This window comes from Microcaecilia unicolor, chromosome 3 (assembly GCF_901765095.1).
Source record: "Microcaecilia unicolor chromosome 3, aMicUni1.1, whole genome shotgun sequence".
Taxonomy (NCBI): Eukaryota; Metazoa; Chordata; class Amphibia; order Gymnophiona; family Siphonopidae; genus Microcaecilia; species Microcaecilia unicolor.
The window spans coordinates 479924199-479939440 of NC_044033.1; the positions used below are offsets into that span (position 1 = coordinate 479924199).

At 41.1% G+C, this 15242-nt stretch overlaps 1 protein-coding gene across 1 annotated transcript in view; it reads left to right on the plus strand.

The window, feature by feature from the left end:
* Positions 1-15242, plus strand: part of LOC115467239 (CD109 antigen-like) — a 175772-nt gene that overhangs the window by 76378 nt on the left and 84152 nt on the right. Inside the window, exons 12-14 of the mRNA XM_030199045.1 lie at positions 5332-5433; positions 5552-5614; positions 7883-8059. Of these exons, the coding sequence (XP_030054905.1) occupies positions 5332-5433; positions 5552-5614; positions 7883-8059 (342 nt within the window). The remainder of the gene's footprint in view (positions 1-5331; positions 5434-5551; positions 5615-7882; positions 8060-15242) is intronic.

Genomic DNA, 15242 nt, shown 5'->3' on the forward strand with positions numbered 1-15242 from the left:
GACATGTCGAGGGCTTTCGACATGGTCACCATATCTCAAAAAAGATATAGCAGCATTAGAAAAGGTTCAAAGAAGAGGAACCAAAATGATAAAGGGGATGGAACTCCTCTTGTATGAGGAAAGGCTAAAGACTTGGGAAAAATCCACAATTCCAGGAATACCATGTATAGAATGTTTGTACGTTTGGGAAGCTTGCCAGGTGCCCTTGGCCTGGATTGGCCGCTGTCGTGGACAGGATACTGGGCTCGATGGACCCTTGGTCTTTTCCCAGTGTGGCATTACTTATGTACTTATGAGATTAGGGCTCTTCAGCTTGGAATAGAGACGGATGAGGGGAGATATGATTGAGGTCTACAAAATCCTGAGTGGTATAGAGCGAGTAGAAATAAATCGATTTTTTACTCGTTCCAAAAGTACAAATACTAATGGACATTCAAGGAAGTTACATAAAAATATTTTTAAAACAAATAGGAGGAAATATTTTTTCACTCAACGAATAGTCTCTGGAACTCATTGCCAGAGGATGTGGTAACAGCGGTTAGCGTATCTGGGTTTAAAAAAGGTTTGGACAAATTCCTGGAGGAGAAGTCCATAGTCTGCTATTGAGACAGACATGGGGTAGCAATTGCTTGCCCTGGGATTGGTAGCATGGAATGTTGCTGCTACTCAGCGTGTAGTTGGACTCCGGAACTCGTTGCTGGAGAATGTGGTGGCAGCGGCTGGCCTTACGGAGTTTAAGGGGGGTTTGGACAGATTCCTGAAGGAAAAGTCCATTGAACATTATTAGATTTTATTTTATTTTTGGGGGGTTTTGCCAGGTTGTTGAAGCCTGGATTGGCCACTGTCAGAAACAGGATGCTGGGCTTGATGGACCCTTGGTCTTTTCCCAGTATGGCGGTGCTTATGCTTATGTACTTATGTACTTGGGTTTCTGCCAGGTACTTGTGACCTGGCTTGGCCACTGTTTGGAAAACAGGAATACTGGGCTAGATGGACCATTGGTCTGACCCAGTATGGCTACTCTTATGGTCTTATGTACTCAATTCTACTCCATCTAAACATGGAGTTGGAGGTGTAGCACAGAACTGGATAAAAAGCTTCCTGACAACTTGATCCTGCCAAGTGAAAATGGCACCACAACACCCCCTCCCTGGGATGCAGAATACAGAGTGCCTCAAGGATCACCACTATCCCCATTACTTTTCAACCTTATGATGATCCCTCTAGCCCACAAACTTGCAAAAAAAGGATGCAACTCACTTATCTATGTAGACAATGTCACCATCTATATACCATTTGAGAAGGACAAATCAGAAATAAAGCACAAAATTCAGTCAGGAATAACTATCATGGATTCATAGGCAACAGCTTTCAAGCTCAAGCTCAACAAAAATAAAACCCAGAGCCTGGTACTAACATCACAATACTGTAAAGACATCATATTGTCTGCTAACATAGATGGAACAAGGATACCCATAGCAGAACATTTGAAAATCTTAGGAGTCATCTTAGACCAAGAACTGAGACTTGATAAACAGATTATGAAAGTCACGAAAAGCATGTTCGGTTCAACACGGAAGCTAAAATGAATACGAAATTGCTTCCCCACCACGATTTTCCGCAATTTAGTCCAGACCATGGTGTTGACCTATATGGATTACTGCAATGATATCTACACAGGTTGTAAAGACTCAACCCTCAAAACCTACAAACAGCCCAGAACACCGCTGCAAGACTCATATGCAGTAAATCCAAATTCATCAGAGCACACCCACTACTAAAAGATCTTCATTGGCTCCCAACCAAAGAATGGGTATCCTTTAAACTATGCACCCTAATCTACAGAATAATTTATGGTTTAGCACTAGGTTACATGACATCCTTGATTGACTTACCTACATGACACTCAACACCAAACACCCTATCTGACTCTCCCCACAATGCCAAGGCATCAAATATAAAACCTCACATGCAGCAAATTTCACTTGCTTAGGCACGGGACTCTGGAGCTCACTATCGGTATAAATAAGGAGCATAACCAATTATGTTATATTCTGGAACTATCTGAAAGCCTTCTTTTTCAAATAATTCTTCCACGATGAAACCGTCTAAATAATCAGAGTATCACACAATCCAAACAACCAAGGCCATGATCAACAGGAACCCTCTCCCCACCGGTAAATGGAAATGATTACCTCTACTATTATTCCTAAGGCGTCAAACTTCCACTACCAACCACGATCAACCTTTCTCCAACACAAGCTATCAACACATAACTCACTCTTAGAATAAATCACTTAATATGACTTTCGGACATAATTCTTCTCCCCATGTACTCAGTATTCTACTCAAAAACAAACTGTTAAAACTAGTTTAGCCTCCAGCTCACACCCTTATTGTAAGCCACACAGAAATGATTTTTATTGTATAATGTGGGATATGCGTCACAATAAATAAATAAATAAATAAATAAATAACATTGAAGGGAGGATAGTTTATATTTTTTTCCTTCTACTTACTGTAGGTATTCACTAGTTGTCCTACCACAATGACATACAAAGGATATTTTTGTCTAAAATGTGGTATTTTACTTTAAAGAACATCTTTCTACCACACCAGGATCTGTGAGAGCTATGCAGTATTACATGGGGGTGTCCCAGGTTTGCCCTGCTTTCTTTTTTGATTCTCATCCAAGGCAACACAGAGTAGTGGAATAAACTTCCTGAGCCCATACGCCAAGCCCCCTCCCTGCCCATCTTCAAATCCTTGCTCAAAGCCCACCTCTTCAATATCGCCTTCGGCACCTAACCATTATACCTCTATTCCTCTATACCTCAATTTGTTTGACTGCACATCTTGTCCATTAGATTGTAAGCTCCTTTGAGCAGGGACTGTCCTTCTTTGTTAAACTGTACAGCGCTGCATAACCCTAGTAGCGCTTTAGAAGTGTTAAGTAGTAGTAGTATTAGTAGTGTTAAATGGTATTTACTGTGTTGAAAGGGATAGAACCAGTAGTGTGCTGCAGGGATTTTTTTCTTATCAGCCAGGGCCATCTCAAAGGATGGAGGTGCCCTGAGCCAATTTTTGCTTTGGCACTTCTCATCTTGCATACCCCAGCCCCCACCTCTGCACTTGCCCATATCAGCTCCCTTCACTAAGGGCTTCAAGCTGCCATATAAAAAAATAGCCCTTATATGGTTTGAAATCCCCAGTGATAGTACTGCAAGACTGTCATTAAGGGTTAGTGGCACCATTTCAAAAACAGCTCTAGAACATCAATACACATAATGGGGAAACTAACCAATCAGATGACTAAACATCCCTATATAGAGATTCTGTGCTAACAAAATATCTGGTCTCAGTCACATGCTGAGAATACAGATAGACCAGTAAAGAGTACAGAATAAGTGACCACAAATTAAAAATAGAAATACATACACACAAATTAAACAGAACCTCCAAGAAGCCATACTCTGCATGCAGTACAACACCAAAGAAATAGGAACTGCAACGCCCCCTGCACTGTGTAAAATATAAAATTAGCAGATTTAGGGCTCTTTTTACAAAGCTGCACTAGCAATTCCTGTATCATCAAAGGGGGACAAAGAACTCTTGGTGAACAAAGTGGCATTTCAGGTTATAGAGTCACTTTGTGAAAAGGTCAGACACTGATGGATTACTACAACCTAGAATATCTCGAAGTAACCAAGTTAACCTTGGCACATGCACAGGGCCTTGTTTTTCACATACCCTGACATTCAGAATGGGAAGGCAAGTGCACTCTTATATGAAGAAGAGCACTACAAGCAGATATATGGAAAGGACCAAGCCCCCTGCAATCCTAGATCCCTGACAGGTTTTTGGGGCAACCTTTGCCTCAGAGTTTTTTTGGAGATGCTTGGAGCTGGAATTATTGTATATTTTGCTGGGGAAATAGATTTATTTATAGGTTATTGAGGGTAGGAGGAGTGATTGTAAATTGATTCAGGTTTCACTGTGAAGGAAAGCAGCATATAAGTCTAAATAAATAAATAAACTGAAACTCGGAGCTGGAACTGAAGTCCGAGCTTCAACAAGGAGCTAGAAATGAGCCTGGAGCAGGAACTGGAATCTGAGCCAGAATGTGTAGCTGTCTTCAACATAGGAACTGGAGCTAGAGCTTGGTACAAGATGGAAGCCCCAAGCAGACACTGGAAGAGGAAGCTGCAGTGAGAGGTTGGCATTTGACACATCCTGGAACCAGAAAGAGTGTCTTGAACTAGGAAGAAGCAGGGATGGAACCAAAAACTATAGCTGGAATTGAACTTGAAGAAAGAAAGAGAACCAGAGATTAGGCAGAGCTGGAGCCAGATCAGAGACTTAAAGCTGCTGCTGGAACTTGAGGCAAAGAGAAGAGTTTAAATTTTTGCTACAACAGGACAGCCTGGGTAGCCTTCAGTTACTGGAATGACTATTCCCCTCAATCCTGGCTTTAGCTAATCCATTTTACCAGTAGAGAGTGGCTCTTCATGGTATTTTATGGCTCTGCTCGCCTCCAGTTTCCCAGTCCTTCATCTCCTGGCTCTCGGTGGTTGATACACACTTGCACCTTCCTCTCACAGCAACTCAATGGCATTTGGGGAGGCAGTGGAGTAGTTGGAATACATTTGTGAACTTACGTATTGTGGTTTGATTTTCCTGTCCATTACTCACTGTGTAATTTTGAATGTTGTTTAACTTCCACAAGTTCAGATAGGGTGGAAATCATCAAAAGCATTTCCATGGAAACGTGTATGTGTTGTATGGTGGTGGTGGTGGTGGTGGTGGTTGGGGGGGGGGGGCACATTGCATAACCTTCTTTTTCTGCAATGTGTGTAATTTTGTCCATGTTGCATAGAGGCATTTGCAGATGGGGAGAAAGTGGGTGGGGGGTCCATCAGGATATATAGTTTTATATAATGCAAAGCAGGCTCTGTTTTATTTTCCAAATGTAAATATTACCCACATAAAAAGCAGGTGCAAATCCCAGCAGGCAATAGTTTGGCTTTGATTATTGGTGCAAACGTCAAGGGTAAAACAAAATACCTTTGGGGTTTAGCAGTTTGATCATTTCCTCCTTAGATGGTAAAATCTTTGGGTAAGGGATATTGTAGCCAACTGAATCTTCTTGCATTGTGTGTGGAAACAAGTGGTGTTATATCAGTAAATAAATATTACTCTCTTATCATATTTTAGATTGATCATTTTTATCTTGGTCTTAACTCTAAATCATATTAATGTGGATGAAAAATGAAGTATATATATAATTATAATTATTATTATTTTTTTACTATAAATGGTTCTTTTTGATAGGTCAGCTATCAGAACACTACAAAAACTTTTGACTCTATGAATTACTTCTGGCCAAGGCAAAGTGCTTACATATTTCTTCATATACCAGACCCCATTGTTCAGGTAAGCCCAGAAGTAATATTTCCATGCAGATACATAGTCGCTGTTTTATTTGTAATGGCTAGGCCAGTCCTATACTTGTGTCACTGTAGATTTTCAGGAGTTGCTTTCTATATTTCAGGTCGGATCTTCATTCAGTCTATCTGTTGATACCAGTCAGGAAATAAAAGAGATATATTATGTGGTATGTCTAACTGCTTTTTTATACCTTTTCTGCCTAGCCAGTTATTAGATGATAGTTTAAATAACATGGGCACTTACACCTCTTCCTCTTTGTCAAACAAGACAGTACACTAACCAAACAAACAACAAATACATTAAAGAAATATCAAACGACTGCTTCAACAGACCCAGCCCCCACTAACTTCCTACGTCATAATTTCATACCCCTTCTCTATTCCCAAATGCTTCACAAAATCACAATTGTAACCCCTGGCTCTCAGCTAGTCAGTAACGAGCTACCTGAAGTCCAGTTCCCTAGTACACAATCCTGTTGTTCCCTTGCTGGCCCACCGTGCCAGCAGGCCCCTGTCCCTACTCATTGCAATGTTGCCCACAAGCTTTAATCCACATTTTTTTTCCACAACCTGCTTTACTATTAATTTTATCACCTGAGAATCAAAGGTCATATCTTACCCAGTCACAAGCAGTGACAGCCTTGATTTTGTCACCACTCCCCACCAACTGTTGCCCTCATGCCACCAAAGCAGGCCTCCGACAAGTCCTGAACTTAACTAAGAAGATAATGATGACCGATATCAAATAAATGAACTTCATTCAGCTGATAAAAAGCTGGAAAGTCTGAACTTAATTCATCATTATAAGGAACCCCTAGCAATAGTTGTGCAAGACTACCGCTAGGAGTGCCATTTGCAGGAAGGAGTCAGACAGGGCAGGAGCGACTGGACCTCGCTCCTGTGTGAAGATCCTTGACCCCCCCCCCCCCCCCACCGAACCACCAATGTTGTTTCACAGGTAGCCCCTGGGGGGATGCAGGCTGCAAATAATAACTAAATAAAATAAAACGGCTTCCAACCTCTGTGTACTTTTATAACACCTTTAAGGCTTTCAGTTCAAAAAAAAAAAAAAAAAAATTCTTGAAAAATGTATTGCACCAATGATTTTTAACAGATTAGCAAACTAACCTCATCATTCTATAACTGGTCACCTAAAAGTGGGTGCCATTTATACCTACATTTATAGAGCACTATCATTTATGTGGGTAAGTACATAAGAACATAAGAGTAATCATACTGGGTCAGACCAATAGTCCATCTAGCCAAGTATCCTGCTTCCAACAGTGGCCAATCCAGGTCACAAGTGCCTGGCAGAAACCCACTTCTCTGTATGGCAATCACGTGCTCAACACTATTCTGTAATGCAGGTGTGCAACTTGCTTAATGCGTAAATGCAAGGGGGCACTGACAGAGAAGGTGCACTGGAGGGCCATAGGCATTTTTAATTGTTACATAAGCCATTTACAGAATACTGTAGGTTATTGCATAACTGTCGCATTTAAGTGTGCCCATTTATGTCTGGCATAGACCTGGAGTAAGTGGGTGCGCCTAAATTTAGGCACACTGATGCCAACGTATGCTAGCATTCTATTACAAGATCTTGGCGTGCAGATGTCATTAAGAAATTGGCACTGAGTGCGCTGCATCAGCATGCCTAAATTCTGCGCACCAGTTATAAAATTGCCCCTTAAGAGGAGAAAAATGTCTTTCCCACATTTTCAGCTTAGTGAGTTTTGATACTAAAAGTAAAGAGGTTTTGTACTTCAGTGCCATCTTGCTTATGGGACAGGAACTACAGAATGTCAGTTCTTAATAGTGAATGTTTCTTTCCACTACGACCTGCACTGTAACTTAATACTGTTGGAAAATTGTGATTCTGCCAGATTATTGTGACCAGGATTGACCTCTGTTGTAAGCAGGATACTGGGCTAGATGGAGCATCGGTCTGACCCAGTACAGCTAATTTTATGAGATAAACAGAAAGCAGACACTGAAAGTCCAAACAGGTTCTTTATTTGTACAGACCCGAAGTGGCAATGTTTCGCCAATAAAGCTGCATCAGGGGTAGTGACATAAAACAGCTAACCAGGGACAAGAAAGGCTTAGCCCAGATAGCACAATTGATCATCCAAGATGACTTCAGAAGTAGTTTTTTCACAGAAAGCGGAGCAGCAGCTTCAAACCTCTTGGATGATCAGTTGTGCTAAGCCTTTCTTGTCCCTGGTTAGCTGTTTTATGTCACTACCCCTGATGCAGCCTTATTGGCGAAACATCACCACGTTGGATCTGTATGAATAAAGAACCTGTTTGGACTTTCAGTGTCTGCTTTCTGTTTATCTCTTCTGTTGCTGCAGGACAGTCAGTGCCTCTTTGCTATTCCAGTTAGCTATTCTTATGTAAAATATCAAGTATTGTATTAATTACTTATTTCTTAGGTTTCAGGAATTGGAACCGTGGTAGCTGCTGGCAAAAAAAATACATCAACTTTCAGTCTTATACCTGCGAGCTCTTGGGCTCCCACTGCAGTCATTATCGTGTACTTCATTCACACGAATGGTGAAGTTATAAGGAGCAGTCATACTGTTATAGTAAAAGATTACTTCAGAAACCAGGTAGAGGATACACACAAATATTTCATCGAGCTTTTTCTTATTTATTTATTTATTTATTTGTTACATTTGTATCCCACATTTTCCCACCTATTTGTAGGCTGAATGTGGCTTACATAGTTCCGGAGAAGCACATGTGGACTCCGGTGTGGACAAATACAAAGTGATGTTGTGGTTATATAGTCAGATAAAGCTAATGTGGCGCAACCACATTGGGGATCGTGCAATGGAAGATTTGTGTCTTGGCTGTAACGTGCTTTAGTTATGTTGTGTTGCAGAGATTGGGCATTTATGTTGGATCGGTGGGGTATGCCTATATAAGACAATTGAAGCTGGCCATACTTAACTATTGTTAGTGGAAAAATAGAGAGGAATTAAAGACAGTAAAGAGGCAACAGAAATTGGGCAACACCGAGTCAATGGCTGTCAAAACTGCAGCCCACACATCTTTCAAAAAAAACAAAACAAAAGCACTTGTATGTATTGATACATTTATAGTTGATTATTTTATATCAGGGCAAGCTTTGTAAATAGGCATGGTAACCATGTAGACTGGGTGGGCTAAGTGGTCCTTATCCTCTGACAACAAAATTGACTGTGCTACTATGTATCTATTACCACAACAGTAAACTGAACACTACAGAATTTGTCTTTGAAGGTGGAGTTCATTTTGTTGTCATAAATACTAGTTTTTCTAGTCACCAAATTCCACCTCTTACATCTTGCCAGCAGACTTTTTGTTTTGTTTTGTTTTAAATAAATCTAGGGATATCCTAGCTGAACAAAACAGGAATTCAGGGATTTTCCTCATTTTTAAAATGTTTGTTAGGGAAAAAAATCATAAAAAAGAAAATCTGCAAAAAATATTATAAGGTTATGAAAAGAAAATATAACAATGTAACATAAGAACATAAGCATCTTATATAATAAAACTCACCCTCAACGTTTTGAAGACACTGACATCACTTCCGTCACTTCCTTCAAGATGGGTTCGAAGGGTTCATGGTGGAGAAGCCACCAAAATCGCCAAGTCTCGGGGCCCCACTCTCGCGTCAAACGTGATGACATCGAGGGCGGAACAATGGCGTATGGTGCATTCAGGAGGTGCGGAGCAATGGTGTCAGAATGACGAAGGGGTCGGTAGGTAGGTAGGGAGGGAGGGAGGGAGAAGGGGGGGTGTTGGGGAGGAAAACCTTGCTAGCGCCCGTTTCATTTGCTCAAGAAACGGGCCTCTTTTACTAGTAAGTACATAAGCATTACCATAGTGTGACTGACCGAAGGTTCATCAAGCCCAGCATCCTGTTTCCAACAGCGGCCAATCCATTTTACAAGAACCTAGCAAGATCCCAAAACGGTACAATACATTTTATGCTGCTTATCCTAGAAGCAGTAGATTTTTCATTTAGGAAGTTATCCAAACCTTTTTTAAACCCCAGTAGGCTAACTGCTTTTACCACTTTCTCTGGCAACAAATTCCAGAGTTTAATTACATGTTGAGTGAAGAAATATTTTCTCTGATTTGTTTTAAATTTACTGCTTTGTAGCTTATTTGCGTGCCCTCTAGTCCTAGTATTTTTGGAAAGAGTAAACAAGCGATTCAGGTCTACCTGTTCAACTTCACTCATTATTTTATAGACCTCTATCATATCTCCCCTCAGCCGTCTTTTCTCTAAGCTGAAGAACCCTAGCTGCTTTATCATTTCCTCATAGGGAAGTCATCCCATCCCCTTTTTCGTCGCCCTTCTCTGTATCTTTTCTAATTCCATTATATCTTTTTTGAGATGTGGTGACCAGAATTGCACACAATATTTGAGGTGCGGTCACCATGGAGCGATACAAAGGCATTATAATGTCCTCATTTTTGTTTTCCATTCTTTTCCTAATAATACCTAACATTCTATTTGCTTTCTTAGCCACTGCTGCACACTGAGCAGAGGATTTCAACATATCATCAATGATGACACCTAGATCCCTTTCCTGGTCGGTGATTCTTAATGTGGAACCTTGCATCACGTAGCTATAGTTCCGGTTCCTCTTTCCCACATGCATCACTTTGCACTTGCTCATATTAAACGTTATCTGCCATTTGAATGCCCAGTCTCTCAGTCTTGTAAAGTCCTCTTGTAATTTTTCACAATCCACTTTTGATTTAACAACTTTGAATAACTTTGTGTCGTCAGCAAATTTAATTATCACACTAGTTACTCTCAGCGGTCCCAGCACAGACCCCTACAGAACCTCACTATTTACCCTTTTCAATTGAGAATACTGACCATTTAACCCTACTCTCTGTTTTCTACCTTTTAACCAGTTTTTAATCCACAATAGGACCCCTACCTCCTATCCTATGACTCTCCAATTTCCTCTGGAGTCTTTCATGAGATACTTTGTCAAATGCCTTTTGAAAATCCAGCTATACAATATCAACCGGCTCATCTTCATCCACATGTTTGTTCACCCCTTCAAAGAAATATAGTAGATTGGTGAATATGCTCAGTAATTTTGTTCTTTATAATAGTCTCTACCATTTTGCCTGGCACCAACATCAGACTCACCGGTCAATAATTTCCCAGATTACTTCTGGAACCCTTTTAAAAATCGGTGTTATATTGGACACCCTCCAATCTTCCAGTACCATGCTTGATTTTTAAAGATAAATTACATATTATTATTGTTAGTTATTAGGATTTATTTACCACCTTTTTGAAGGAATTCACTCAAGGTGGTGTACAGTAAGAATAGATCAAACATGAGCAATAGGCAATTACAGCAGTAAAAATATTCAAATAACAATACAAAGTATGGCATGGTATACTACTTACAATGTCAACACAATATGTAATAGAATATTTTAATTGATAGTGAAGGGTAAAGCAAAGATGTAACATATACATAGGTAAGAAAGTAGGAAGAATTAGAAAGTAAGGTGACTGATTTAAAGAAAATTACAAACAATAGTTTGTTTTTCAATTCTATCAGTACTCTGGGATGAATATCATCCAGTCCAGGCGATTTGCTACTCTTCAATTTGTCAAATTGCCCCATTACATCTTCCAGGTTTACAGAGATTTGGCAATATTATGAAGAAGACATGAACATGTAGTGTCATATGCTAGATGTCAAAGAAAAAATAAAATGTACCACAGAACACTTAGACATGACAAGACACACCAGCGCCAACAACCCTTCTTTCAAACAACTAGAGGCATGTTTCAATAGCCAGAATTCTGCAAATTGACCAAAAGGTGACAAAATGCATTTATGTTTTCAAGCATTAAAGGAGCCCTTTTACTAAAGTGCGAGAGGTTTTGCATGTTAACAGCAAAAAATAAAGTGCAGGAAGTGCAAAACCTTTAAGGTAAATGCAGGAGATATTTCTAGCATTTGCCCTGCATTCACCACACAGGGCATACACTTATCGCAAAGCACACAGTGCTTTACATGCAGTGGTAGACAGTACAGGACCAGAAAAAAAAATGAAAGAGTGCCATTATCATGGTAACACTCCCTCATCCCCACTTATGACCTCCCCCCCCCATGACAGTAGAAAATCAGTCTGATCCCCCTCCTGACAATGACAACTCACTCCATGACCAAAACCCCAGAAGTAGCCCTGCAGCCCCGCACCCCTTTCCCAGGAGCCAACCTATTCCCCACACCCCGATCCCCTCCACAGGACCTAAATGGGATCTGCATTGTGGTCCAGTGGTAGACATGAAGCAGATGAACTCCTCTGTTGCTCCCCTGAGACTGCACTGAGATACAAAATGGCTGTCATGACCTGTGATAAAATGCACATTAGTTGCTTAATGCAACTCAGTGAAAGGACCCTTTAAGTCTACTATGATGCACCATGAGCTCTGCTGTCTGACACTTTGTAACTGCTTGATAAGAAAAGGAATTTGGAAATTTCCATGCAAGCAGAATGGATTTCTGAATGGCCAGCAATGGATTACAATTTTAGCCTTCTTTGGAGTTTAGAGAGTATGAATGCTATCCTGAAAGAAAGAGCAAGTAGGTCTAAAGAAAGGACTATTATTTAAAGGGATTTTATGATTTTGAATGCTTCTATCCAAAATGGAAGACAGAAACATTATCACTTAGGATTTATTAAACATGCTATACCACTTTGTTGCAAGCAAATTAAAGTGGTTTACAATTAAAAAGTTAAAAACAAGAAAAACAGGAAGGAACACCATTTGTAAATAGGACAGAATTAACCTACTTTACCTTTTAAGCAGTATTTCAGTCATACAAGAAACATAGCCAAAAAATATCTATCCAAAAAGATTTAGAAAGCACAAAGTCCAGACATAATCACAAATTCAAGCAACTAAACCCATCCCTGACCTCCCATTGCAGAGTCAACCCAGGCCTAAACATAGAAAGCCTGCGGAAATGAGTTTTTAATGCTCTATTAATGAAAGGATGCTTAAGATGTTTCAAGCCTAAGGTGCTGCAATAGTGAGTTCCAGAGAGCCGGTAAAGTAAAGTAAAAAGCAAAAAACACTAGATCTAGTGGATTCCCATCTAGCTTTAGAAGGGGTTGGGAGAACTAACCTATTTTGAATGTAGGGTGTGAGAAGGTGTGTAGGTATGCAGGGGAACCATTATAAAGGACCTTATGGGAAGAACAATAGTTTAGTAAGAGTGTTCGAAGTACCTCCCCAACAACCTGTAGCCCCCCACCCCCCCACCCAGCCTACATTCCAACATCCCTAGGCTCTAGTGGGTCTGGGTAGGTGCAAACCTCAGTCACCCCAGGTTTAAAATGGCGCCTTTTTGACTTTATATGGAAACTTAACCCTTAGTGATAGCACCACAAGACTTCTGCTAGGAGTTGACAGTGCCATTTTGAATCTAGTGGGGATCATTCCTATCCAACTCCACTGGAGACCCAGGATGTTAGAAGATAGCCTTGGGGTGGGGGTGGGGGGCTGTGAGAGGTTTATCATTTATTATTGTTTATTAAACATTTGCTATACTGCTCATATTGAACATAAATCAGTGTGGTTTAAAAAGATAACAATACAATCAGAAAATGAAAGGAGCTCCAACATCATGGGGCTAGAAAAGTAAAATACACACACACATATATCAATCATTCGGGGACTCCAGAAGATGGAAAAAGAGGAAAATTAAACAAAGGTGGGATGGGAGGGAGTCAAGGGAAATGGAGAAGATTTGCTATGTTATTTAGTCAATCCCTCAAGGCATTTTAGTGTCAGGTTAAAGGGAATGCTAAGGTGAAAAGGTAGGTCTTAAGGGCTATACGAAACAGAGAATAGGGGGAGAACTTTGAGTTTCAGGTGTGTGATTGGGCATGGGGGTCTGGCCACAGGATGCTGTGCTGTCCTCTTGGGGGAGGTGGTGGCTTCTCTGACTCAGTGCTCCTGAGAAGGCAGAATAACACGGCTTGCGAGATGCCTCACAAGCAGTGTTATTCATATACCTTGAGAATCAATAACCTGCGTTACTGAGCTGCCACCTGTTACTGACTCTCATGCGACATTAAGGCGTGGTAAAAGCCTGACTTTTACCATACCTTGATAATTCCCCCCTTAATGCCTCTACTGAAAATAAGCCTCACTGTGTATGCAACATTTATCTTGACTTCATAAAGCCTGTTATTAAGCCAGCAGTATGAAACAAAGAGGAACATTCATCATAGTAGCTACCTGCATGGACGGTACCCATCCTGATATAGGTATAGGAACTCAGTGCAGTGGATGACGTAGAGGGGCATAATCGAAAGGGATGCCCAAGTTTTGCTGAGAACGCAAAATGTCCCGGTGAAGGGGCGGGGAAACCCGTATTTTCGAAACAAGATGGACGTCCATCTTTCGTTTCGATAATACGGTAGGGGACGCCCAAATCTCAACATTTAGGTCAACTTTAGAGATGGTCATCCTTAGGCCGTCCTTAGAGATGGTCGTCCCCAGTTTTCTGCGATAATGGAAACCGAGGACGCCCATCTCAAAAATGACCAAATCCAAGGCATTTGGTCATGGGAGGAGCCAGCATTTGTAGTGCACTGGTCCCCCTCACATGCCAGGACACCAACTGGGCACCCTAGGGGGCACTGCAGTGGACTTCACAAATTGCTCCCAGGTGCATAGCTCCCTTACCTTCGGTGCTGAGACCCCAACCCCCCACAAAACCCACTCCCCACAACTGTACACCACTACCATAGCCCTAAGGGGTGAAGGGGGGCACCTATATGTGGGCACAGTGGTTTTCAGGTGGGTTTTGAAGGGCTCACATTTACCAGCACAAGTGTAATGGGTAGGGGGGGATGGGCCTGGGTCCGCCTGCCTGAAGTGCACTGCACCCACTAAAACTGCTCCAAAGACCTGCATACTGCTGTCATGGAGCTGGGTATGACATTTGAGGCTGGCAAAAAATATTTAAAAAGTTTTTTTTTAGGGTGGGAGGGGGTTGGTGACCACTGGGGGAGTAAAGGGAGGTCATCTCCGATTTCCTCCGGTGGTCATCTGGTCAGTTTGGGCACCTTTTTGAGGCTTGGTCATGAAAAAAAAATGGACCAAGTAAAGTCGACCAAATGCTCATCAGGGACACCCTTCTTTTTTCCATTATCGGCTGAGGACGCCCATCTGTTAAGCATGCCCCAGTCCCACCTTCGCTATGGTGCCTACATGCCCCTGTGAACTTTGGTCATCCCCGCGATGGGAAGCAGTTGAGGATGCCCAAAATCAACTTTCGATTATGCCGATTTGGGTGACCCTGAGAGAAGGACGCCCATCTTCCGATTTCTGTCGGAAGATGGGCACCCTTCTCTTTTTGAAAATGCCCCTGATAGGGTTCAAGCCCCATTTGCACCAACAGTATTAGAATGTAAGGCATTAAGTTAATATTTTCTCACAATTACATGTTTTAATTTACATTTGATTTCTGCATGTTGGCATTCAAAATTCTGATCTACGGTCTCTGTCAGATACAGTACTATTGCATATAACAAAGTTATCTAGATTTTATTGATAATTTTGAGAACATCATCATATCACATTTACTGTATTACTAATTTTGAAACCAGAGTCTGCAGAGGAAACCTTTTAAGTAAAGCAGGTACGCATGGGAAAGTGGGATGTCCTTGCACTTGCCTCAATAAATATATTGTTACAATAATGGAGACTTTGGCTCAAACTAATCTTGTTTGTGCTTGATG